The sequence below is a fragment of the Trachurus japonicus genome, chromosome 3, assembly GCF_045865225.1.
Source record: "Trachurus japonicus isolate A0001 chromosome 3, Traja_1.0".
Classification (NCBI taxonomy): domain Eukaryota; kingdom Metazoa; phylum Chordata; class Actinopteri; order Carangiformes; family Carangidae; genus Trachurus; species Trachurus japonicus.
Genome location: NC_140909.1, coordinates 30351780 through 30378218, shown reverse-complemented (window position 1 = coordinate 30378218; position 26439 = coordinate 30351780). Strand labels below are relative to the sequence as shown.

At 41.6% G+C, this 26439-nt stretch overlaps 2 protein-coding genes across 27 annotated transcripts in view; both read left to right on the top strand.

Annotated features, from left to right (window-relative positions):
• Positions 1-19106, top strand: part of ppfia1 (PTPRF interacting protein alpha 1) — a 44324-nt gene extending 25218 nt beyond the window's left edge. For 2 of the 26 annotated variants that reach the window (XM_085769368.1, XM_085769354.1), the window contains 22 exons: positions 988-1071; positions 1181-1312; positions 1494-1556; positions 1652-1731; positions 1813-1963; positions 2601-2824; positions 2919-3150; positions 5475-5504; positions 8619-8743; positions 8830-9002; positions 9089-9182; positions 9637-9648; positions 10825-10906; positions 11004-11204; positions 11484-11546; positions 12856-12882; positions 14349-14524; positions 14638-14735; positions 14985-15160; positions 16339-16407; positions 16760-16931; positions 17464-19106. In XM_085769368.1, the coding sequence (XP_085625494.1) occupies positions 988-1071; positions 1181-1312; positions 1494-1556; positions 1652-1731; positions 1813-1963; positions 2601-2824; positions 2919-3150; positions 5475-5504; positions 8619-8743; positions 8830-9002; positions 9089-9182; positions 9637-9648; positions 10825-10906; positions 11004-11204; positions 11484-11546; positions 12856-12882; positions 14349-14524; positions 14638-14735; positions 14985-15160; positions 16339-16407; positions 16760-16931; positions 17464-17525 (2526 nt within the window). In that variant the 3' untranslated portion in view covers positions 17526-19106. Of the gene's footprint in view, positions 1-987; positions 1072-1180; positions 1313-1493; positions 1557-1651; positions 1732-1812; positions 1964-2600; positions 2825-2918; positions 3151-5474; positions 5505-8618; positions 8744-8829; positions 9003-9088; positions 9183-9636; positions 9649-10824; positions 10907-11003; positions 11205-11483; positions 11547-12855; positions 12883-14348; positions 14525-14637; positions 14736-14984; positions 15161-16338; positions 16408-16759; positions 16932-17107; positions 17176-17441 lie in introns of all 26 variants that reach the window. The other 24 variants (XM_085769376.1, XM_085769361.1, XM_085769457.1 and 21 more) reach the window with 16 other exon arrangements.
• A 3086-nt stretch (positions 19107-22192) lies between these two features.
• On the top strand, positions 22193-24353 carry LOC146990138 (retinal cone rhodopsin-sensitive cGMP 3',5'-cyclic phosphodiesterase subunit gamma-like). Its single transcript, XM_085769334.1, has 4 exons — positions 22193-22275; positions 23411-23525; positions 23996-24030; positions 24121-24353. Exons 2-4 carry the CDS (start codon positions 23413-23415, stop codon positions 24195-24197), a joined length of 225 nt encoding a protein of 74 aa, XP_085625460.1. The 5' UTR covers positions 22193-22275; positions 23411-23412; the 3' UTR covers positions 24198-24353.
• The last annotated feature ends 2086 nt before the right edge of the window (positions 24354-26439 follow it).

The window sequence follows — 26439 nt, the reverse complement described above, 5'->3', positions numbered from 1 at the left end:
AAAACGAGCCAATAGACTGATAATATCTGCTGCGAACACTGATCGTGTTTTTCAGCATTACCAAAATATTGGATTAAGTTCATTTATTTATTATTATTTTTATTTGCAAAAACATGTCTCTAGTTGAACGTAGAACCTCTTCTGTGGTAGATGTGCATTGTGGGAAGTATCTGCTACTCCATTTGTGGGTTGTACTTTGCTCTCCTCTCCAAATACAGCTGATTTCAGATTCTCTACCTGGCTGTGGGTGTTGTTTTCTCCATCTGCTTGAAAGACTTCAGCTTTGTCACTAAAACCATAAACAGGACCTTCCTGAGCCAAGTCCATCTCCAGGATGGACGACCAACACTGTGGAGGGGAGATCAAAGCAGGCCTAGCTTTAGAGGGACTCCCGTTAGCTCTGAGGACTCAATATACTGATTCAGTGGAATTAGGGGTGGGCAAAAATATCGATATGGCAATATATCGCGATACTTTATACCGCGATACGATATCGATATTCAGTATTTAACTAGCGATTTTTTTTTCAAATAAAAAAAAAAAAATTTTTTTTTTTCAAATAATAAATCATGTTTCAGACGTAAATCCAGTATGACTTCCGCACCTCTGCTCTGCGAGGTGTCACTGTACTGCTACCTCAGACAGTGTGTTGTACATGCAAATATGTTGTTGTAACTTGCACTTGTATAAAATGGCATGGATAATTTGAATTACATTGTTTTGACTGTTTGTCCCATGAATTATCACTATCGTCTGATGTACATACAACTCGGATTTTAAGATGCATAATGCCTTTTACATTTTTCAGTGAACTATGTAGAATATCGTAGAATATCGCAATATATCGCGATATATCGCAAAATTTGGATACCGCAATATCGTATCGTATCGTGACTCAAGTATCGTGATGCGTATCGTATCGTGAGGTCCTTGGCAATACCCACCCCTAAGTGGAATAAATTTTTTGTCAAAAATGTTTTTTTTCAGGCAGAGGAACGTCATGGCAATGTGGAGGAGAGATTGAGGCAGCTGGAGTCTCAGCTGGAGGAAAAGCACCAGGAACTGCTCAGGGTGAGACAGAGGGATGAGGGGAGGATCTGCTGTCGCTACAATGGGCCCACTCCTTTAAACAGTTTCAAGACTTGCTTTCTTTTAAAATGCTCTTGTTGCTTTAATATAGGCACGGCAGCGAGAGAAGATGAATGAGGAGCACAACAAGAGGCTGTCTGAGACAGTGGACAAGCTCCTTTCAGAGTCCAACGAGAGACTCCAGCTCCACCTCAAAGAGAGGATGTCAGCTCTGGAGGACAAGGTATAAAGAGGCAAACAGACCGACGGCACTGTATTCTTAGCCATATAAATATTTGCCGTTTCTTCACAGTGTCGTCAGTCCCATGACTGTTAAGTTGTGATCTCGTCTGTCACGGTGCAGGGTTAGAGGCTCAGTTAATGTTTACTTTCCAGTGTGTCAGCTTGTGTCTGCCTCTCCTCAGAATGCCCTGATAAGAGAACTGGACCACACCAAGAAGCTGATTGAGGAGTCTCACCATGAGAAAGTGAGGGTTTGGTTTAAGTATCAGGTGATCCTTGTTGCTACAGACATTGTTTCCTCCGCAGTCAACTGACCGATCTAAATTGTCCTCCGCTACAGGAGCAGCTTCTGATCCAGATTGAGACTATGAGGGCAGAGAACGAGCAGGGCCGAAGCAGGAGCAACTCCTTACTACATGGGTAAGTCAAGCAGGTTGGAGCTCACAGTGTCACCCTCTAACCTCTCGGAGTGTCTCTAATTGCCTGTATGTGTTCTTGCAGTAGGTCTCAGCTGGGCAGCACTCCAGATTTCAGGTATCCAGTGTCGGCTTCCTCTATGATGGACAGTAACTCAGACCACTATGGCAGTGCTCTTGTGCTACGGCGACCTCAAAAGGGACGTGTGGCCGCGCTGCGGGATGAGCCATCCAAGGTTAGCACCCAGCTTATTTGCTGGTGTCTTATTCGTTGATGTCATATACACCACACATTGAAAAACTGTAGTATCATAGTTGGCTGAGCTCAATGCAGAATGACCCCTTGTTATTTACATTGACACCTGGAGACAGTTTATGTTGCTCAACCCCTGAATCCTCAAATTAAAAAGTGACACAGCATCTGAAATTATGTTTATGTCTAGTTTTGGAAATTTTGCAGATGAACAGATCCTATCAACTACTTCAACCTGCAGAAATCAATTTCTTCTTATGTTTTTGTCTTGTCGTCTTCATAACACATGCTACCTGTATGCTGTGCCTTTGTCCTTCTTCCACCTGTTTCAGTCTAATTTTTGACTTCTCTCTGATGATTTTCTTCTTCTCTATTTTTCTCTCTGTTGCTTCCACTCTGGACATCAGCGACATGTAAGTTAGTGTGGTGGAGAGAGCCGTGGCGGTTATTTGTGCCTGTGTGGTGTAATGAATATCAAGCTAACCATTTATCTCTGTCACCTCTGCTTCTCTCACACACCTCTGGATTTTTATCCCTTTTCTACTTTCAATATCTGCCTTAATCTCTCCCCCCCCACCCTCTCTCCTTTTCTTGTGTCATACCTGCATGCCTTCATACAGGTGCAGACTTTAAACGAGCAGGAGTGGGAGCGAATGCAGCAGGCGAATGTGCTGGCAAACGTGGCCCAGGCCTTTGAGAGCGACATGGATGCCTCGGACCTGGAGGAGGACCGGGAGACGATTTTCAGTTCGGTGGATCTGCTGTCCCCTGGTGGCCAGGCTGATGCACAGACCCTTGCCTTAATGCTTCAGGAGCAGCTGGATGCCATCAACAATGAAATTAGGTACCAGCCGCTACACAGCTATGAGAGCAAGCACACCTAAACCTTGCTCCATTGAACTGAACATTTTTACATTTGCCTTTTCTTTTCTATGCAGGATGATCCAAGAGGAGAAGGAGAGCACAGCGATCCGGGCAGAGGAGATCGAGTGCCGGGTGGGCAGTGGCGACAGCCTCGGAGGACGTTTCCGCTCCATGAGCTCCATCCCTCCGTCACTGTGTGCGGGCTCCTCGCTGGGCAGCTCTCCCCCGGGCTCTGGTCACTCCACCCCCAGACGCATTCCCCGCAGCCCCAACAGAGAGCTGGACCGCATGGGTGTCATGACCTTGGTAACACTTCCTTTGCTTTTGATTCCCCGACAGGATAATACAACTACACCGAAGAGCATATTTAACTCCTTATTTGAAACGACACTAATTTCTGACGTAATTTAATTCGTAACAAGCCCGAATTATTTCCTTTCGCTTATTTTTATTGTGGTTTGTTGTGTTCATGTTTGTCCCAATATTCTTTAACACTTTACACATTTTGTTGCTTTTTATGTTGTAAATGTTATTGGTGTGATTCATGTACTAATATGTTGTGTTTATGTGTGTCAGTACATAACCTTGTGCATATGTAACTGCCCCCTGCTTGTAGCAATATTGCTATGACCCCTACATCATCCAGAGCTCCCTCTCCCAGCAGACCCTAACTTACCTACCCTATGGTGCAACTGGCTTCAGAGCCCCTCCTCAAGCCTTTAGCTATGCTCCCTACTTTCAGGTATCTCTCTATAACAGCTCCCTGCATTTCTTCCTTCCTCGGGTGGGTGCAGTCGGCCTCTGCCACACAGCTCATTTTCCCGCTGTGTTCACAGTGCATAACTTACTGTGATGATTGTAATGTTGTGCAGAAAGAACACGTGTAGGAAACTAACAACAACAAGAAACTGAAGCCAGATTATATTAGTTTTAACAAAAACAATTAGAGCCTTTGTTATAATGAAATCATTTTTGGTTTATCTTCCCCTCTTTATGACAGCAAAATTCAGTCATTATTGAGGATTGAATTGAAGTCTTGTGTTGAAATCTAGCCATGATGACATTGTGAAATTCAGTTCTCCAGGTGGAGGTTGCACACACACCTGGCAGCTAAAGGTTTATATGGGATAGACTTTGTTTTGGAGAAAGTCTTCTACATGTTGCAGTACATCACAGGATAGAAAGATGAGCTGGGTGACTTATAACTACAGTTCACACACTCACACTTGGCCCTATGTCAATAATCTAGACCCCCCGTTTCCAGAATTTTTTTTAAACACACTATTGTGTTTAAAGAAGTAACACTGAACTGGGCTGGGAACTTCAATTCTCTGGGCCGTTTGTTGCCTTTGCTTTTCCTGTTAACACTAGTGCTGGAATTACTCATCAGTCAGTCCTTCAAGGAATTTTGATCTTGTGATTGCGGGAATTGATTCAAGTTGAAGCAGTCCCCGCATTTGTTCAGTACTTTCAAGATTTCTGGGTGTTGAAGATCATCAATCACCCCCTTTGCTTTAATGTGTCAGAAAAAAAAAATACAATGGATTGATTGCAGGGCAGTTACTGTCTTGTTCAGTGTTCAGTGAGGGACTGTAAGGGAAAGTTCATGAAGTTTATTGAAGCATGGCTGTAAGAAGGAGTGCTGCGTTCAATTATTGAATTAATGCCTGAAAAACAATTGTCCATTGTGTCAGCTTTTCTGTGTTTCTGGTTTCAATCTGTCACATCTGTCTTGGAAGCATCAGTGATCATTTTTCCTAAAAAGAAGGAAGAAACAGAAGATCTTGAGTGATCAAATTAATTTTTTTGCTCGCCCACTCAATTTCCTCTTCCTGTTTCCCTTTTATAGTTCACTAATCTCTTCCTTGCTGTGGCCTCACTGTGTCAGTTTAGAAAAGGAAATGAGTGATTAGGTATTTTCTCCCCTGGGGGCAGGAGAAACTCCCATAGAAATGTGGCATGCTGATGGTTTATTTGCTCTGCTAATGCCAGGCCTGTGAGGAATGCAGCATGGAAAAATCCTCCAGCTTTTAAGGTGCACAGTGGAAAAAGTGACGAGAACAGCTCTGGTTTGTGAAGTCAGGTGTCGCACTGCCAAGTGTTTAATAGCACATAAAGCTACAGCAGCCAGCGAGCTCATAGCTCTGTCAGCTGTGATTTCAGCCCAGTGATGTGAATCAGAAGTGACCACGTAGCTCCTCAGCTGTTCAACCCGGTAAATTAGTCAAATAAATGTCACCAAGGCTTTCACTCTAGTGAAATGTTAGAGCTAGTTTAAAAGTCTGGCCTTCTGATTTCTTGAATTACCTCCAACTAGGCTGCACCCATCCTAACTCATCCTGACCCAACCTCCAGTGTTGTTTTGCAGTGACTCCTGTTCGGGCGGGGTGGCGCCTCTTGAGACTTTTCTTTTTCCAAGAATTGCACGTCTTCACTCCACATTTAAAAAAACTGATGATTCGTGTGTGTGTGTGTGTGTGTGTGTGCGTGCTGAGTACACTGGGTAAATGTATAAATCTCTGTCCTGACTTCCTGCTGTTGTGTGTCTTTGCATGGCTTGGTTTCACTGCTGGTCTGTTGTGCGTCTGACTAACTGCTTCTCTCCTCTCTCCTTTTTTGCCATGCTTCAGCCTAGTGACCTGCGCAAGCACCGCAGGAAGGTAAACTAGAGACCTTCTGTGCTGGGCTCTGTCAGCCACCCATTACCCCCTCTTCCCTCATGCCCCAACTGAAACCCAATGAGTGTAATGAAGTTCAGCTATAGTTTCTTGATGCCAGTTATCCTTGTGCGTAATAAATATAAACATTAGAGTTTGTGAAGGTCATGAGGAGGCACCAATGAATGACCAACGAAATCCTACCAATTTCCTTTTCATATGTCATAGCTGATTGTACCTACTCCGATATCCAGGTTCTCTGGAATCCTTGGGGCTATTGCACAAAAGTGGAAGTAAGAATTCGGGATAACTGAAAAAGTGAGGCTTGACAAAGCCTCATCCGTGTATCCTAAGTTAAAGGGATAGTAGCATTTTTTTAAAGTGGGGTTGTATGATCTACAAATAGCCCCTAAGTACTTTAATTGCAGTAGAAGACTCTCTGCACTCCTCCTGTTAGCAACGCCAGCCCATAGCCCTGCCCAGAGATTTACAACATACATTGTTGTGAGCAGACCCAAAAAAACGGCCTATTTTCGCGGCCTAAAAGAGGTTTTACGTGAAAAAAAAAATACACAGTTCCATTGTTCGCTATAATATAATTTTTTCCAGCCCTTCAAAGTGCAGGAAAAACACAGTTTTTATTTGGACCTAACCAACTCACGTATCCCTCCGGCCCAGGGTTAGCGCCGGCCGATCAGCAGTTGGTTAGCTCCAAATAAAAACTGCGTTTTTCCTGCACTTTGAGGGGCTGGAAAAAATTATAGCGAACAATGGAACTGTGTATTTCTCAGGGATGCAAACAGCGCGCCGAAAAGAGAAACTCGCTTTTTTCATGACCAATTAGGTGACTTGTGTGAATCGTTCAGATCCGAAGAGTTTTTGTTTTTGGGAGGGGGGGGGTCTCAGTGTCTCAGTGTCTCAGCTGGGGTCGGTAAAATGTTTTTCTAACAGGCTGACAGTGACAATCACGTGAAACTGAGGCGAACTCATTCATGGTTGTCTCTGATTATACTGGTAACAGCCTACCTACAAAGTAGACGCGCGACATGCGCGCTCATTAAAGCGGCGCGTATCCGCGTGCAGTCGGTGCGACGGCGACGCCGTTTTATCCCCCCGTGCATGTCTGTGGAGCTGTGCGCCGCGGACATGCACGGTTCTCTACGTTGCTGTGTCAGGCAGGTGTTTCCCACGGAGCTCTGCCCCGTTTCAGAGGTGCAGGAAGCCCTAGTGGAAAGACGTCGCCTCCGCGATGTAGAATGTGTTCAATTAAAGTGAAACTAACACATAATATAGGCCTATATGTCCATTACACACTGAATGAAACATCCCATGTCTTTATTTATTCAGTTTATTTTAATAGTAATAATTATGACTAACATTCAGTGAAGACCTAAAATTCAGTATCTCCAAAATTGAAATATTGCAAAGGATCTTTTTTAAAAAAGCATTTTTAATATAGAAATGTTGGCCTTCTGAAAACTATGTCTATAATCAATCAATCAATACTTGGTTGGGCGGTTGAACTACTGGAACTTGACTTTTCCATGATATTGTAATGTAATCATTTGTTAATGGTGAGCACCACCCACCCCCCACCCCCCCCCCCCCCACGCCAGACAATTCCTCTCTTTTTTGGTCCTGACCCGTTTGCATCCCTGATTTTTTTTTCAGGTAAAACCTCTTTTAGGCCGCGAAGATAGGCTGTTTCTTTGGGTCCATTCACAACAATGTATGTTGTAAATCTCTGGGCAGGGCTATGGGCTGGCATTGCTAACGGGAGGAGTGTAGAGAGTCTCCTGCTGCAATTAAAGTACTTAGGGGCTATTTGTAGATCATACAACCCCACTTTTAAAAAAAATGCTACTATCCCTTTAAGCCCGTTGCACATTTTTCTATCCAGCATAACTGGGCGCAGATATGTCAAACCAGGTCTAAGTAATTCGAATATGAGCACATCCATGCTCGAACAGACCACGGTATTGATCACTGATTGTGATTGTGTCACTGATTGTGATCAATACCGCCGCTGTCCTCAGGATAAGAGAAAAACCCTGACAATAGTGAAACAACTGAAATATTGACATCCTAACAGTGAAAGGAAATAATCAAAAGCAGAGTTAAATGGAGAGAAAAAATGCATTCGAATAAAGATTATCTCTGTACATACATAACTAATGTACTGTTTATAAAATCTCCTCTACGTGTTTCTGAGGGACATTTACTACAGACCTGTGATTAGTCAGTTTCACCAGTGACGTCATCAGTGAAAACTGTGACACAGAACAGGCTGATGAGCAGCTGCTGTGAGTGTGCTGTAATGTGACACGTCTTTTATAATCTATGATGCATGTAACTGGCAGTTTTGTAAAAAAAAAAAATGAAGAAGGTGTGTGCCAAACATTTATATGGCAAGCTCACACTTCTGATGAAATAACTGTAAAACACATTTATCTGACTAGACTGACAGCTGCCTGAACCAAAACCAAAACATCAGGATAAGTTAAGCCTGGCTGTTAGCCTGGTCAGTAGCAGGCTAGCTGAAAAGAGTAAATCTCCATGGTAACAAATGTGCCTCTGTTTTCGTGCAACCAAGTCCTACTTAAATTGAGCTAGGATAGAGGGAAATCGTGACTTAATCCGCTATCTTGGTTTTGTGCAACAGCCCCCTGATCTGTTTGCCGCTATGATTTCTGCATTATTACTATTTTTGTGGTCACATATGTTGTTTGACTTATTATTTCCATTTTGGCAGGCAGTTGAGAGGAAAGCAATAATCAATAAACAGTGGCAATAGATCTAATCATGCAAACAAATTGAGAAAATCTAATCCAGGTCTCGTATCAGTTCAGGTGTGCTCTAATAGGTTGAGGAGCTCAGGCCTGCTTTCCTGGGACCAGGCAGAAGTCAGGTTTTCAATAAAACAGCTTCAGCCACTTTCTCCGAGGGCAGAAAGTTCAGAAATATGTGTGGAGACCATTTGCTGTTTCGCTGCTCGTAGCATTTAACAGTGTATTATGTAGCCTGACTGAATCAGTTTCTGTGTCACAGCTATGTTTTGGTCAGTACAAAGTGAAATGATCCACCTCACTAACACATGTTTGTCCCACTGTTGCGCAGTCTGCTCAGGATGACAAGGCCACCATTCGATGTGAGACCTCACCCCCCACCACTCCACGCTCCATGCGCCTGAACAGAGACGTGGGGCACGCTGCCAGCCACGAGGACATCAGAGACATCCGAGGGTAAGACCTGCTCCCGTCACCCTCCTCTGTCCTCCTCCCTCCGTCTTCTATGTGTCTCCCTAACGACTCGACCTTTGGCCCAACAGTCTAGTCGGGCTGCAGGACGGCCAGGGTAGCAACCCCAGCAGCAGCAACAGTAGCCAGGACTCCCTCAACAAAGCAGCGAAGAAGAAGAGCATCAAGTCTTCTATTGGACGCCTCTTTGGAAAGAAGGAGAAGGGCCGACCCAGCATTCCTGGGAAGGACTCCCCCAGCCAAGGTCGGACACAAGGCATGTTTGTGTGTAAGCAAACAGTGTAGCTGTTCCATATCAGTGCTGAACAAGATGTCTGTTTACCTTCCCAGCTGGCACTCCCGAGGCAGAGAGCTCTCCTAAAGACGGCCTAGGAATGGGCACTCTGGGAGGCCCCGCGGAGAAGAACCGCAAGCTGCAGAAGAAGTAAGTTTCTCTCCAACGGCTCCATGACACTCAGCTGTTTCCACAGAATATTGTTGAAAGATAACAAGATAACCACCAGCTGTTCTGTACTGCCTATACTCGACTACACTGTTAATAATGTAAATGTCCATGAGTGTTGTTGTGGGCTCAGTGCTCCTGCTGACGTCCAGGCCTGGCTCACAAGCTCCCTCCCTGCCACCTGGCTCACGCTCACTCCTATCAGCTCATCCTCCTTTCACCCCACGCCCAGTCGTTTCCATTGCCCTCCCCCACCCCCTACAAAGATTTTATGTTTTTTCCTTCATTCTTAGTTTTGTGAAACATGTGCCAACGTCATAAATGTTGTTTTTGCTTCATGTAGCGCTTAAAATAGCATCAATTCATTCTTTCTCTTTGTTGTTTTGCCAACCTCCCCCTTCTTTGTTTTATCATCCCCCTCTCATTCCATGTATAGTCCAAAGACAGGGTAAGTTGGTTCATATTGCTTTTCCTTTACTTTTTATCTTCTTCCCTCACTTGGCTTCACGTTGACCTCACCATTAACTCAGGACCCCAAAGAAATGTCCCTCTGAATGTCTGATGGCTTTTCCACGCTGCTTTTTACCCTGCTTTCCACAGAGGAGCTTAACTAACAGGAATGTGTGTGTGCTGATTTTTAGTGAGTGACAAATTTTCCTCTCGCAGTTTTCCTACCGGAGCATGAAGTTATGCACTACAACTACAGGAAAGATTGTAAATGGAGGAATTTCAACCGAATAGTTTGAATGCAAAAGTCAGACATTGCACATTGTTGCTTAACAACCTCTGGAATTAATTAAAACAACAGCAACCTGGCTTTGAACATCTGTTAATCTTTGTGGAGGCAGACACAGGCCAAACACAGGATGAGTTTGTTTGTGCAGCCCCATCTAGTGGCCAACTTCAATCGTTTCCTTCATTTTATAGCACCAGTTCAGTTGACTTGTATCCATGGTAGTGAAGTGAGAGAGATCTTAAATAACCTGAATCAGAGGCTGCCTCCCTCCAACATCCCCACAAACCCCCCAGACTCATGTTTTTCTTCTTTCATTACAAACTGAGAATGTGCATGAAATGAACGAGCAATATTTAGAAAGGTACTGCAAGAGTTTCTCTGTCCTTCCCTCTGTGCATGAAATAGCACCTGCAGTTGTAGAGCAATGCATCCATACTAAGTGGACTCTGTAAGTGGACTCTCAAAGCACTGGTTCTGGGAGAAAACTTGACTAATAAAGTCGCTCAGTCCTGAGGCCCCTGGCTGTGACCCAGAGTCACCTCCCAGTGGCTTAACAAAAGACCCATCTGGTTAAACCTGGGCAGTTAAGGCTGGAAAAAGACAGAGAGGTTTTCACAGACACTTTTTCAACAATGACATCCTCTCAAAGGTTTTCCAGATGAGTACATCTCTGAGTTTCTGGGTTTCAATCTCTGTTTTCTCTCAAACTCCTGCTCTCTGTTTCGAGTGTGCATGGCAATCAATGTCTTGCGGTTGTGTATACTGTGTATGTTAAAAAGGTGAATTTGATTGCGTGCATATCAGACTCTTTGGATTTGGGTGTGTTTTTTTTGTTTGTTTTTTTTGGAAAAGGAAACTTGTATCTAATTTTTTAATTTCGTGTCTCAGGCATGAATTACTTGAAGAGGCTCGGCGACAGGGCCTGCCATTTGCCCAGTGGGACGGACCGACTGTTGTGGTTTGGTTGGAGGTACGGCACACACACATAGCTGATGTGAAATGGTTTAAAAAATAATAAAATAATTTATCATTTGTTCTGCTTCACTGATTGCACTGTCTCTGTCCAGCTCTGGGTGGGCATGCCAGCCTGGTATGTGGCTGCGTGCCGCGCCAACGTCAAGAGTGGAGCAATCATGTCAGCGCTGTCGGACACGGAGATCCAAAGGGAGATCGGCATCAGTAACCCGCTGCACCGCTTAAAACTCCGTCTTGCCATCCAGGAAATCATGTCCCTCACCAGCCCCTCAGCCCCGCCCACCTCAAGAACGGTATTTACCTGTTGGGTTAACATGTTGACAAGTGCACACACGGCATACAGATACTGGATTTGATCGTGCCTCTGTCTGTACATTGAGCCTGATGCATTTCAATCACTTATATTCTTAACATTTACTAATGATGGCATAAAATGTTTTACTTCATTCCTTTGCTAACAATAATAACAGTATTTGAAGAAACATCTCTTGATTTTTCTCTCCATCTTGTTCTTTGTCTGTCCTTTATCGCTCCTTCTCTCACTTATGATTGGGGGTTTGTTACACGATCAGACCACAGGAAATGTTTGGGTCACTCACGAAGAAATGGAAACTTTGGCAGCTACGCCCCCCACGGTTAGTTTGCCCTGATTGGCTCGACGCTGTTGGCCCTCTAGCATCTGTGGCAGCTGTCGAGGCTTGCTCCAAGTTGCCTTCAGAGCAGCCAGACCTCACTCATTAGTGTTTTGATCTCTTCTGTATCTATCAAAAATATAGTAACAAAATACAATTTCTGGCTCACAAGGCAACTTGGGAAAAAGCCTTTTGTGTCCTATTTGGGATTAGCAGGTTTCACATCCCTTCCTTTTAGACCCGTGTGTGTGTTTATAGTAGCTAGTGTTTAGTTTTGTGTACTTGTGTGTTAGTTTTGTTTAGTATATTCAATAACAGCTGTTACAACTGCAGTTCTTCTTTGGTGGGTTTGTATGTTGTGTTTAGTTTGATATTTGTTAGTCAGAACATTGTATCAGAAATACAGGATACCTTTTTCTGATAGATAATAGATAACAAGCATGAAAGACTCCCTCATAGGGATGCACATTTTCAGACCAATAACCGACGCTTCTTAACCAACCAATAACCGTTAACTGGTAAGATTAAAATGCTCAATTGAGTGTCTGTGACTAGGCTTGTGCCGTTTGGTAATCTGATCGTCTGTCGGCGAGTGAGAGGACAACCCACACAGTCCCACACTGTACTCCTTTTTGCTCGCTTCATTTTTGCTGCGATATATGTGTATGGCTGAAGGCACGAGTGTTAGTCAGCACATGTGGACACGCCCTCATGAGTTGATTCACATAAGTAAAAATAAATCTATATTCATCAGTCAAAGCTTTTGTCATCAGTTAACGGTTATTCATGTGCATCCCTACTCCCTCACACCGCCATCTTTGTGTTGTTTTTTCTATTTTTTTTAGACATAGTCTTTTTTTAGACTGCATGCACTAGGTTTGGGCAAGATGTTTATATTAACTGTGAAACTATTGAAATTGGTCAGTTGTCAGATATTGCCTTATCTTTATCTTGGCAATTTCTCCATTTAAATATCTCATCATAATCTCTCTGTAAATCAATTATTTCTGTATCATTGTGATGCAGATATTTGCTAATTTTGCTTCATTTTACACCAATAGTTTTCATCAAATTGCAGCTAATTTGCGACGACATCCTCGTAATAAATGAATCCATTTTGCCCACTCCTACCATGATTCGGCTTTTCACTTCTTTCCTGCTGTACTGTTTCCAGTTGGTGTGGTTTGTTGTTCTGTTACTTTAGATAATATTTTCGATTTGACGCTACTCTAACCTCCCGGCACTGCTGCATCACTAACCCCCCGCCTGTCTTCTCTTCTCACCATGCTCACTCTAACCATGCTAACACCAGGAGGATGAGGAGGGTAGCTGGGCACAGGTTTGCACACGTTCCCCCAAAAAACCCACTTCTGGTCACCTTCTTGTTCTGCTGTTCTTTACCCCATCTTATTTTCTTTCTTATACAATTATCTTAGAAGAGATCTCACAGTTTTCCCTCCATTTTTTTCTGGATCACTTTGCTTCTACAGTGAGAGCGCTGAGTGGTTTGGTCGAATTGTACAGTTTTATTTGGTTTATTTGTACAGTAGAATTGGATTACCACAAATTACTAACTGCAGTTGGACACCTGGCTGGTGTTCTCCTTCAACAAGACTGTGGTGTTTTCATCGGTACACACAACATTTCATCTAAAACATCTGTAAGAAATAACCAAGAAAACAGCTTCATGCCTGATTAGATAATAAACATCATCATATATATTGTGAAATGTAACAAAGAGAGGTCAATAATAAAAAATGTTAATCCTAATGAATTAACTAACAAATAAAGTCTTTCCAATTTGGTTTAATCTCAAGGAAATTAATTGTAAAATATTTGATTCTTATTTTCAAAGCTCCATAATTTTAAGAATTGAATAAGACACCACCTGCCTCTGCAAACAACATTGATTTGGATTCTAGTAGATCATAACAGCAGGTAAATAGTGGCGATGTCACAACACCAGAAATTCAGTCAGCGCTACCAACCAGAATTCTCAACTATGTGAGCTGAGCTCTAACAACAATAGAAGTTGTCACTGTGCAGTTCTGCAGAGTTGGTAAGAGCTGCCGTTTTGTTAGCCTGAACGAGCTAACAGTTTCCTCGATGAAGATTGTTGGTGAGTGTTGCTACAACAGATGTCAGTAACAGAAACATTTCAGGACATGAACATGCTGCAGACAAGCCAATGTGAAGTGATTGTTGTTAATGTGGACTGTTTCTGCCATCCTCTTCTCTTGAAGGTTGTTGTACTTTAGGAGAATTCCTATTCATAACAATATATGTGGTAACTTTGGTACAGTGCAGTAGAAAAACAAGTACCACCAGAATTTTGCATTGACTTGTTGCCAAAGCCGTGGTTATCGTGACATCCCACAGTAAACGCCCCAGTGAAGCATCAAAACACTGACATTGTGATCTCTGATCCAGCGTTCCACAAATGTAGCCGCTTACAAACTCAGACTTTTATAAATGTAGACCAACCTGTAGTGCATTTTTATATAAGTTTCAGCTACACTTTGTTGTACTACTGTACTTACTGTACGTGTACAGCTCAATAATGTCATCTAGTGGTCATCTGGATGAAGTACAAGGAGAAAGCTGTGGTGACTGCTCGGTCAGCTTTCACAATTTTAGAATTGTACAGATAGACAACAAAAGATAGAACAAAGTTCAAAGTATTACATATACTTTTTCTCTAGACCTGTCCATGTACATTAGTTTCTTACATTTATACAACACTTGCCGTCCTACAAACACACACAGGCGCACACAATGGTTAAGCCCTCTTTTTTCTGACCGTAGACGTTGGCGTATGGAGACATGAACCACGAGTGGATTGGTAACGAGTGGCTGCCAAGTTTAGGATTGCCCCAGTACCGCTCCTACTTCATGGAGTCCCTGGTGGACGCCCGCATGCTCGACCACCTCACCAAGAAGGACCTCAGGGGACAGCTCAAAATGGTGGACAGCTTCCACAGGTAAGACACCTGTCTTTATCTCTTCATTTTCTGTCTGTCAAATGTCTGCGTGTCTCAGCTTGATGCTGCTTGTTCTTCTGAGCCACTGAGCGCTGCTTTACACTGTGTAACAGGAACAGTTTCCAGTGTGGAGTGATGTCTCTGAGGAGGCTCAACTATGACAGGAAGGAGCTGGAGAGGAAAAGGGAGGAGTGTCAGGTTGAGCTGAGAGGTAACAAAGTTTTTTTTTCTGTTAGTTTTGTAAATACACAATACAGTGTCAGTTGTGATTTTAGTTGCCCCATGTTTATTTTTTATTTTAGTTAACAATAGTCTTTTCACACGTAGCTGCCGTTGCCCTATTAGTTTACAATAAAAATCATGTCCCACTTTTTCAGTGGCTGAACTATTTAAGCGACACTTGAAAATACAGCATTGTGTGTTGTTGTGAATTAACTCTAAGCTGCATCTCTGGCTCCAGACGTGCTGGTGTGGAGCAACGAGCGTGTGATCAGCTGGGTTCAGGCCATTGGGCTGAAGGAATACAGTGGAAACCTCTATGAGAGCGGAGTCCACGGAGCGCTGCTCGCCCTGGATGAAACCTTTGACCACAACGCCCTGGCCCTGCTGCTACAGATCCCCACACAGAACACACAGGTACACACTCTGATGGCTGTAGTTTCAAATACCGGTTCATTAAAAATGTCTTCAGCATCAGAAACAAGACGAGAGCTTTACAGAGGACATAAGACATTTAACATAGGCCATTAAGGAAATCAATTATTTATATAGTGCATTTAAAAGATAATTACTAACCACTGTAATATGAAGTGTAAAACATTAAAAATTAAACCTTAATGTGTTAGATGTCAATGTCAAATCAATTGCAAAACGCTTTGGAGGCGACCTTTTGTTAGATATTGAACACATCCTACACATCAGACAAAAAACCTCTGTTGATAATTTGTAATTTTTTTGTTCTTGTTAATTAATCCTATCTCCACTGAGTATTTCTTTTTGTTGTTTTTTCATTTCATTTCATTTATTCCAACCAAGAGTAGACACGGTCGCGCACATCCAGTTCAAAAGGTGCTGGCCTCAAAATTGTAGACAGGAAAGGCAAAAAAAGGAGACCGCACACATCAGCTCTTATGTGCAGATTTATTACCACATCAATAGTAACGTTTCGAGCGCATTGCTCTTCATCAGACAGTCTGATGAAGAGCAATGCGCTCGAAACGTGTTGATGTGCTAATAAATCTGCACATAAGGGAGCTGATGTGTGCGGTCTCCTTTTTTTTGCATTTATTCCAACCAAGGCATAGGTTTTCATAGTTTTATGTCGTAATATTGCCCCTATATAACCTTTATTTCAGTTATTGGACTTATACTTTATTGTTTGCTTTTAATGTGTAATTTCTGTTTTTATAATTATATTATTATACCACTTTGAGTTTCAATTGAAAGGCGATTATATAAGTTGAGTTTATTGTTATTGTTGTTATAGACGTAACATTGAAAATGTATTTAAAATTCAGAATTAAATAAATAGTTGATGAAGTTCAGTTTTAAACCCTGATCTGAATGAGCCAATAGTTTCAATAGAGCTCAGATCTTCAGGACGCTCGTTCCACAGGTGAGGAAACTAGAAATTGCTTCATCTGCTTAGTTTTGATCCTGTGAACACCAAGTTAGTCTGTCCTGTCCCAGTCAGAGCTCAGGTGCAGGTCAGTAGGAAGCTGCACTTATCTGATGTAGGAGGAGTTGGTCCCTGCTTTTAATTTAGACTTAAATAAATCATTTGAGCTCTGTTTGTCCTCTCATCTCTTCTCTAGGCCAGAGCAACGCTGGAGCGTGAATTAACCAGTCTGCTGGCCATCGGCACAGACAGGAGAATGGAAGAGGTGACTAACAAGCACTCTCTCTCACACACACACACACACACACACACACACACACACACACACACAGTCGGTATATTTACATGACATCCTGTTAGACATGCTACAGGTTTGTTGCAAACTGACTGGACTGTTGTTATTGGTTGACCAGAAAAAGGTCCAACAGTAACAAGCTGAAAAGCAGCAGGTCACCACTTATTGGACAGAGTTTGGGTAGAAAATCAGTTCCCCTCCTGTGGTTGTAAAGTGGATCGGAGACAGTTGGAGGTGTTACCATAGCAATACTTAACCGGACTTAACTTGCTCTCTTCTTCACACCTTTCTCCTCCCTCTTTCCTCGCCGCCTCTCCTCCAGGACGATGATAAGAACTTCCGCCGAGCTCCCTCATGGAGGAAGAAGTTCAGGCCCAAAGACATGAGGGGCGGGTCCCTGGGCGCGTCGGACACACTCCCCGCCAACTTCAGAGTGACCAGCAGCAGCAGCGCCGCGTCTCCCTCCACACAGCCAAAGAGGAGCCCGATGGACGGTAAGTAGAGGAAGGAGTGCCACAAGCGTGTGTGTGCGTGTGTGTGTGTGAGCATGTGTGCTCTCTACTTCCTCAGTTGCCCGTAGTTCTCCTTCTTTGCTGCTTTGCTGTTTGTTGACGATGCTGTGACTAACGGCATGTCTCTGCATGTGATTTCTGCTGCCGTGGACGCACAGGGAGTCAGTCTATACAGAGGCTGGACACGGCCACAGTCAGGACCTACTCTTGTTAACACACAACAACGGTAAGATCCCACGCACCCACGCTGTACCGCCGCACCGTTCGGCCGTTTCCTCACTGCAGAGCTGCAGCCTCCGTCTCCGGGCGGACCGCAGCCTTCTTATACCACAGTTCTCTGCTCCAATAACGCACGTGTTACGCCTCTCCTCTCTTTCTCCAACCCCCCTCTACCTCCTCCTCCCCTTTCCTTCTTCCATTCATCCATCCCTCGGCTTCCGCCCTGCTTCCCCCCCTCTCTTGCCCGTTCATCTCTCTCTTCCCCCTTCTCAGTTTATCCTCATTATTTCTATAGGTAACCGCTGGTCAGAGGATGAAGGGGAATTCCCTGCATTCAAGACCAGGATGATGAACTGAAATCACTTTTAAGGACACTAAAAGATGTTTGTTTGTTTGTTTGTTTGTTTGTTTGTTTGTCATCACAGAGAGAGACTTTACTCACCGATCTCAGTATCCCTAGAGGAAACAGTCTAGATCTATTATTTGTTATATTTATGTAAACCAATGGGACATTTAATTGATTTTAGAATTACTATGTAATCCCTTTTTTGCCTCTATTCCCTTAATCAACCCACTTTCTAAAAGAATAAACATTTCTCCACTGTGCCCATATTAAGCTCAGCTCTCAGATGTATGTAACTAAATGTTTCGATTATCTGGAGTTTGTATATTTCTACCAACAGACATTTTATCTAATCTTTTTTATAATCCTGATTCTATTGACCAGATGTATGTTTTGTTTTCCTCTATAATTTGAATTCTAATCATTGAATTTATGCTTAAGTGACTTTGATATGTGATATAACTTAATTCATATCTTCTGCCCTTTTAAACTGTTGTAATTTTTTGTAGTTCTTACCTGTGATTTGTGTGTAAATGCAGCTCTTAGGTCAATGGATGTGTGAGTATCAGACAAATTGCTGAAGTTGTTGGACTGTTTCACAGACTGCTCAGCACTGTGAGTCGTCCATCACCTGTGAAATACCTGCTGGCAAGACAGGTGATGGCGACAACAGGTATCATGTGAAACACACACTATATTTTCCTTTTCTCCTCTTTATTTTTCCATATCTGCGAAACCAAAATGAAACTCTTGAATTTAAGAATTAAAGCCATATCACAGTAGCGTTTTAAATACGAAACAAAAAAACAAAAAACAGGGCTACGTTCGGATGCAAGTGAAAACAGAATTCCAGGTTGTCTCGAGTTGACCTTGCATGCAGAAGCTTACTCCACTTACCCCCCAGCCCCACACACAACTCTATTTAGCCCTTTAATAAAAAGCAAGCCTCCTTCACCTCTGGAGAAACACGCAAAGACTCGGACACACTTCAAACGAACAGAGTCGACACGTGGAAACTCCTGCGATGGACCAACTTCACTGAGGCCTCAGTCGATCCCCGCTGTGACGCAAAGACCCTGAAGGCGGCGCGATCCACCCACAGACCTTTTTTTTATTATTATTTTAAACAAAAGAAAAAACACTTTGTACGGAGACTTCATATCAAGCCTTATCATTTCTTAACTCCTCTGTCATCAGTTCCTATTTATTTCTCATTCTTGTTGTTTCGTCAGAGTCTGTTCCTCTGAACGTGGCCACGCTCCTCACGTCTTCGTCTGTCCCGTCTCCTTCCACAACACTGGTTCCTCCATTAGTTTTCACAGCAAATGAGAAGGAACCAAAGAGTTTTTCTTTGTTTTTTCTCCACACTACACATTTAGTTCAAGCTTCAAGTAGAAACGCTTTTTTTCCCTGTTTGTGATGTAGTCACGTAGGCACAATGCAAATCATGTTGCTGTTGTTTATTCCTGCTCTTCCCATTGAATTTTCTGATCTTGTAACAATGATGTACAGTCTGAGTACTTATAAACTATTTTTATCACAGTATTATTTATTGCTTACTTTCAATAAAATACTGAAACTTATTTTCCACTGCAGAGCAAAAGACTAAAGCTTCTCTTTTCAAGAACAGTATTGATTTCCTGAAGTCAAAGCTGTGTGTTTCTACTTATGTGTTTTATCCATGAAAAGATATAAAAACCATCTCTTCGTTTTCCATCTCCGCTCTCAGTTTCTCTCTGCAATGTTAGCAACAACAGTTAGCAACAACAGGTTGCTGTCAGCCAATCAGAAGAGGGGAGGCTCTGGGCCTCTCCTCTGATTGGCTGACAGTTTTATGAGTGATCCAATAAGAATAGAGCAGATTACAGGTAAAACACCTATAGAAACCAAATCCTGCAGATAGACATTTCTGTTGCCTGTAGCCTAGGAGACAGATGAGGTTGAAGAGGAGTTGAGCAACAGGCTGGGATCTGCTTCATTGATGTGTCCTTTTCTTATTCTTACGTACTGTATGGTTTTACACCATAAACAACCACCACATGTAAAAGGACTGCAGAAAAATGAGCATGCATTAAAAATGTTCTGACCTCAAACTGTATAATACTGCACTTTACTATACTCTCACTTTACAACTTGATAGAAATGTGTATATGAGAGTTTCAATTCAGTGTTTTATTTTGTAGCTCTGGCAATTTTGGCTCTATGTGTGTGTGCAGAGTGTTGAAAAAATAAGGGCCAGATTTAGAAATTCGCAGCAGTTGTGAATAAAAAAACTTTGAGTTAAATCAATGAATTAACTGACAAAAACAAAATGATAAACAACTACGGATCGTAAACACACAAAATTGTCAAATTAAGAGTTAAGAGTGGCATTAAAAGGTGTGACAACTAACTACATCAAATCAAATGAGAAAAACTATAATTCAACATGTCACTGGCCTTCCACTGCTGCCACCTTTGATTTAGGGTTAAAGTTTTTGTCATTCAATAAAGGTAAATGTGACTGAGCCAGGGATCAAATTATTCACTTACAAAAATCCACGTTTTACTCTGGTTTTTCCAGCTCTATATGTGACTTGGGAAAATGCATCTGCCTTTTGAATGAGGTATTTGTAACACAGGGTCTTCTTAAGATGTCAGTATTCAACTTGTGTTTTTTACATGTCAAGTCACAAGTGACACATATATACATTATCCTCATCTTCTCAGAGTCGAAACAGCAACAGTTAAAAAAAAAAAAAAAGTGCCATGGCCATGGGTCAAAGTGTCAAGTCAGAGTGCAGTGTTCTGAGTTTAAAAATATAAATACAAATAAAAGCACACACTGGTGCCCCTGTTGTGACTAAATCTGTTTTTTAATCATATTTAGATATGATCATTTTCAGCTCATGTAATGTGATTTTTGTCTTTACTCTGATATATTTTAACGCTTCTCTTGCTACAACCCTGTGTGCTGTGTTTTCATCTGCTGTTATCTCTCAGAGAAAACATCTCACTTTATAACTCATGTTTAAAACCTCACAAACATAGAAGGTATTTGGTGTTATACAATTAATGATAATAATTGTCCGCCTCAGTTCTTATGTCACACTGACATGTTTGTCCACCTGACTGACGAGGTAACAGTCGTGTTGTTGTGTAAGTAACAAAGTGGTGTTGGGTGCACATTGAAGATTACATCAGTCCCTCATAATTCAGGGCAGCAGGTGTAATCCAATCTAAACACTTACCACCTCCTTCCAAATATACTTCTGTCTGTGATGTGGTTGTCCTCAGTCGACCCCATGAACTCTGTTAAGGCTATTTTAACACTTCAAAACTATTCAGATTTAACATAACAGATATCAACTACAGCAGTTTGACTAGTAATTACTTTTTTTTCTCTTAATTTCACTCTGACCATAACATCACATTACAGTACACTTAACTTACACTTAATGGACACAACACCAAATCCAGTCAAGTCAAAGCTCTATTTTTGAGATGTCTGTCAATTACATTATGAATTGGCAGAGTCAAAGTTTAAGATATCTCCAATTTGAGATATCTTGAAAACACATGAAAATATTGAAGATGTGTCCAACTGAAATTAGTCGCAGAAATCCAAATCTAACAGTTAAAGATATCTGGAAGGTATCATGGAAATGAAGCTGTGGACTCTAAAATGTTCACTTTGACTTGGAAGAAGTGAATAATATTGATCTGTAATATCAGACTAGTTACCGGTATTCAATTTTTAAATGTCTGGCAGCAGTCTGTCTGTCGGTGTCTGTGTTCTCTGAGACATGGTGTGTTTGTCATTGTGCTCTAATCTAACCTGATCTAATAGTTTCTAATCTAATTAATCTAATGTGATGCTACAGTATTTTATCTAATCCAGTTAAATCTGACTTAATCTGTGCTATAGTATGATAGACTGAGAGAAAGAGCTGATTGTGATTTTATAAGTGTGTCTGACTTTGTCAGAGTCTTACTCATACAGGTTTTATAAGTGATCAGTCTGTCTAAACCCACATTTTTTTGTTAGCAGTGAGTCCTCGAATATGTCTTATGTTATCTTTAACTGTAAAATAATAAATAACTTTGCAGCACTGCAGTAAACGCTTGGGAAATGTCAATAAAATAAAACAAAATAACTAGAAAACTAACAAAAGCTTGTAATGAATAATTACACATTTTCTTTTCACAAGTCCCTGTCAGTCCTACAATGTGTGGGACTTTGTAGGACTGACACCAAGAGCTGAGACTATAGTCTTTACATCAGCTGTTGGTGACTCATACTGGTATGATGGAGACGGACTCAGATCAGACAATTGGATCAGTTATTATGAAAAGTATTATTTCCACCTTTGTTTTCATCTGTCATTAACTCTATTGTCGTGCCCCTCTGACCCCTGCTCACTTGTCCATCCACTGCTTTGTGTTTCCTCATCTCTATTTTTAACACTCTACATAAATAACGTCGACCTCTGTGATGAGCTGTCAGCTTAATGACCCAAAATTCCTCAGGTCTGGTATAAACACCCATCCATGTGGGGTCCTGACGTGGTACGGGCTGTTCTCACGGTCTCAAGATTATCCTTGAAAATAATCCACTTCAACTCCATTAACAGCTTTGTGTATGGTGGGTATATAAACGCAGCATTGGAGGGAGGACGCCGGACAGAGAGACTGCAAAAAGAAAGAGGACCTTCTCTTTGTTTTGCTTCTTCTTCCAGGCAGCTTCACTAAACCTCCTCCCAATTCCAACTCCAACACCAACAGGTGAGACTCTTATTGAGTATAACTGCTGCATTTACTTATAAGTTTATTTGTAAGGGACAACACATGTGGTAACTTTAGAAAATGACATACAATTTTTAATGATATTAAGTGGAATAGAGAAAACATTAACTGCATGTAGGACTTTCTTTTAAAAGCTTTGTTGTCATATTAGATGATACATAGTTCATCTTTGAGTTGTGACATTTACAAAATGTTGATATATTGTAAAATATTTTGTATTGGATCAGAAATACAGAGTTTATAATGTGATGCTGAAAACTTAAAAGCAGAAGTAAGCGGAATGTTTGTGTTAATATAAGTCTTAAATAGTTCTATCTTCCAACAGCAATCACTTACATAGAGTGTTTGGTCTGAAACACGGGTCTGTCAGTGCTCTGCTCTGCTGTAAGCCGAGGAGAAAACTTTCCTTGTATCCTACAACCTTTATCCAATGAGGAGAGAGAACGGCATAAAGGGGCGGTCCTCTCTGTGTGTGCAGCCAAGGGATGCGCGTGAATGTGGTGACGTAGGGACGAGGGCGGGGACTGCTAACCAAAACGACCCGATCGCTTACTTCTGCTTTAATCGAATAAGCAAATGTGTATGTTTTTATTTTTAAAACAGCCAACTTTGTTCTTCATGTCACTTGTGCTGTTGTTTTCTACAATAACTGATTTATTGTAAATTACTGCCCAGATTAGATGTCTTGTCCCACAGGTTTCAGATTAATGATAATGTTGTTGTTTTGTTGTTGTTTTTGTTTCTTCTCATCTCATCTCAATTTTCCAAAACTGTCAACTTACACTTTCATGTCTCAGGTTTTTTGTATTTACATCTCAAACTTAATATTCATAGAGTGGCTCTCACACCATCCTTCAATCTATTATTAGCAAATTTTACGTCGGTGACATAATAAACATAACTGCCAGGTAGTATATATAGTTGCCTAATTATGAGTTACTGGAGTAAGAGTTTAGACCTGAGACAATCAGACTAAGTGGATTAGCTGAGGTTGAGGTAGTAAGAAAACTATCAGGGAGAAAACAAACAAACTTCTCAGTACTTCTCTGTTCCTGTTCTCCTTCACCTCAGAGCATTTGTACTTTTTAATCCTGGAAATCTGTTGTTTCCATAGAAATGAACGCAGCAGCAGTAGCAGCACCCGGAGGCACCAAGGCCGCCCCCCCAAAGTTCAAGCAGAAGGAGACCAGGCAGTTCAAGAGCAAGGCTCCCAAAGCTGGACAGAAGGGGTGAGTAGAGAAGAAAACATCACTGCAAAGGGTCGACTACGGTGGCCCTGAACGTTCAACCCTCTACACCTTAAAAAAAACTCATAACAACAGAAGTGTTTCTGGGGACACAAAAAAGCGAGAGACTAATGTTAAGCTAGCCATGATATCTGAACATCTGAATCATGTGATATTGATTTTATTATAAACCAAACAAACTCAACTTTTTTTCAAACACCAGTTCCTAACGGGTAGCTGCCGTCACAACTTCTAAAGTCAAGAAGCTTTGAATAAAAACCAGGTCCGCCACTTTTTTTGAGTCTGTACAGAAACACATGAATTTTTGCAAAGTGAATTTGTAGTGTGCCTGTGTCTTTGTAAATGTTTTTATGAGTTGTGGTCTGTTGAGATCTAGAGCCACTGTATTAACTAAACACTGTATGTATAATAATCAAGATGATGCTCATCTCAGCTTCACTCTCTGTCTTTAGATTTGATGATGTCCCAGGAATGGAGGGTCTGGGAGGTAACTAATAATTAAACAGTAATTTATGCAGTGAACAATAAGTCGTTCTAGATAGGGCAGGCGGTTTAACGTGTGGTTCTGGTCCTGTAGGTGCGGAGGTCATCTGCCCCTGGGAGGCGTTCGGGGACATGGAGCTGAGTGATCTGGCCCAGTTTGGCATTGTTTAGACCGTGTGCCGCATGGAAACCGTTCATTCCTGGTGGCTGCGAGCCAGCAGCTTTTTGTTGTTTTGCTCTCCTCATGGATCGTGGTTGATGAGCCTGATGTTGGCACCTTGTCGGCTGATGGTCGATCCTTGATAAGTGGGGGATGAAGCTCTTGGACAGCAGCCCCGAGCCACCAGAAGTCTTAGCATCTCTCTGAGATCTCTAACAAATGTATTTACATCTGAATGAGGTCTCAGGAAGTCTCTGTTGTTGTCTCCTTGTTGTCCTGTTTAGCCCTGCACCTGTGTAAAAGTGTAACACACTGTACCACTGCAGAGGTTTGACCTCAGGGACGATTGGGGAAGAACTGGGGATCAACACATCTTTCACCTAAAGAGGGTAGAAACTAGGTCACAAAATTAACTGTAAATAATGTGCTGTAAATATCTATCTATCTATCTATCTATCTATCTATCTATCTATCTATCTATCTATCTATCTATCTATCTATCTATCTATCTATCTAATATAATAAAGTGTATTTTAGTCAACACATTCATTCATTTATTCATTCTCAGGATCATACCTCCCTTCATGTGTAAAGTGAAAGTACAGTAAAAGACACACAGTTGCTGTGTTGCTGTTGTTTCATGTAGCAACTTATAGTCCAGTGGATTTTGTTGTTGGTTCAAAAAAGAAGCCAAATTGTTCAAAAATCTTTAACATAAGGAGCTTGTGTATGGGTTCAAATATGGATAAGTCTGGCTACACACTAGACAAATGTCAAATTCACAGTATTTAAAAACATGGGAGACCACAGTCATCAGGAGAGTTTTAACCTTAAACTTGCATGATGAAACATGACTTTGTTAGCGTTAGCCTGTTACTGCCACTCACCTGGTACATTGAATACCAACACAATTCCTGCCCATGCCTTTTCCTTTCCTGCGATACTATGGTCTGTGTCACTTGTGTTGTTTCCTAAATTCCACCAGCTGCTCTTCTTTATGTTTGTGATCTGTTACGTAAATTAGCAACATGTGGTTGGTGAAGCTCTTCGATCTTCCTGCTCTCATTGGCAGGTATTTCTGTTGAAGGAAGCCCGACCTTGACTTATAAATATCAAACATGTTTGATGTTCTGATATTTATGAGTCCAGATCAGATTTCCTTCCTTAAATCAGACCTAAAATCATCTTAGTCGCTCATGTAGCCAACCTAGAATAGTTTGTCTTGAATTTGTCATCCATTTATCAACAGCAAGTAAAATATTCTTTAGCCTACTGTAAGAGAAGAATAAAGGCTGAAAAGCTTCATGAAGCAGCGTAATTATGAGAAACGAAACCTAATCAACCACTCAAGTTAAGAAGAACAGGTCCAATTTGATGAGGCTGAAATGGTGACATCTGCTGGCAATACTTAAGCAATAGCCTATATCACGACAGGCCGTGGTCATTATACCACGGCTAAGGGGCGTTGTTCGGCCCGACGCGAAGCGGGTATAATGAGCTAGGTACCACGGACTGGAGTGATATATTGCTTTTATAAAACGGTTACGAATAAAGGCAATATAAAAGAGGGATACGCAATCAATTTCATGTAGTTTTATTCAACCAGAAATATATATTATCAAATAAAATAGCCTCACTGTGAAAAAATAGTCCCACCTCTCCAGACGTTAGCTCCAAGTTAGCTCTGTATCTCGTCTTTTCCTCCGCATTTTTTCAGGTGAAAGTCACTGCTCAGTCCCCTCTACCATTGTTAACCCTCCCCGGAGGTGAAAGTTCACCTTAAACATGTGAATTCAACTACTTTAGTCCATTTTTTAACATCGTAAAAACATCAGTCTTTTGCGACGGACTGCAACAGTCCGTTGTCATGGATACATGACAACAACTTCCATTCATCGGTCATTCCAGAATTGGAGGACATTTAAGGACTGAAACACCTCAAAATTTTACTATTTATTTGATCATTTTCTGCTATATATTTAAGAAATACAGGTAATTAATCATCAAATAATTATGTTTGGCCAGCTCAGGACTCAAAGTGACACTTTTTATTAGATATTTTATATATTGTGTGTGCTGCTTGGTGCAACCCTGTTACCAATACTCAGGAACCTGTAAAGGTATTATATAAGTATTTATCTATAAATATTTGCCAAAATACATAATAAATATAATCATACACACTACCAAAATGACAATAGGATAAACCCTCATGAGCTGATACAGTCATTTAAGATAATTTTAAGATAAATT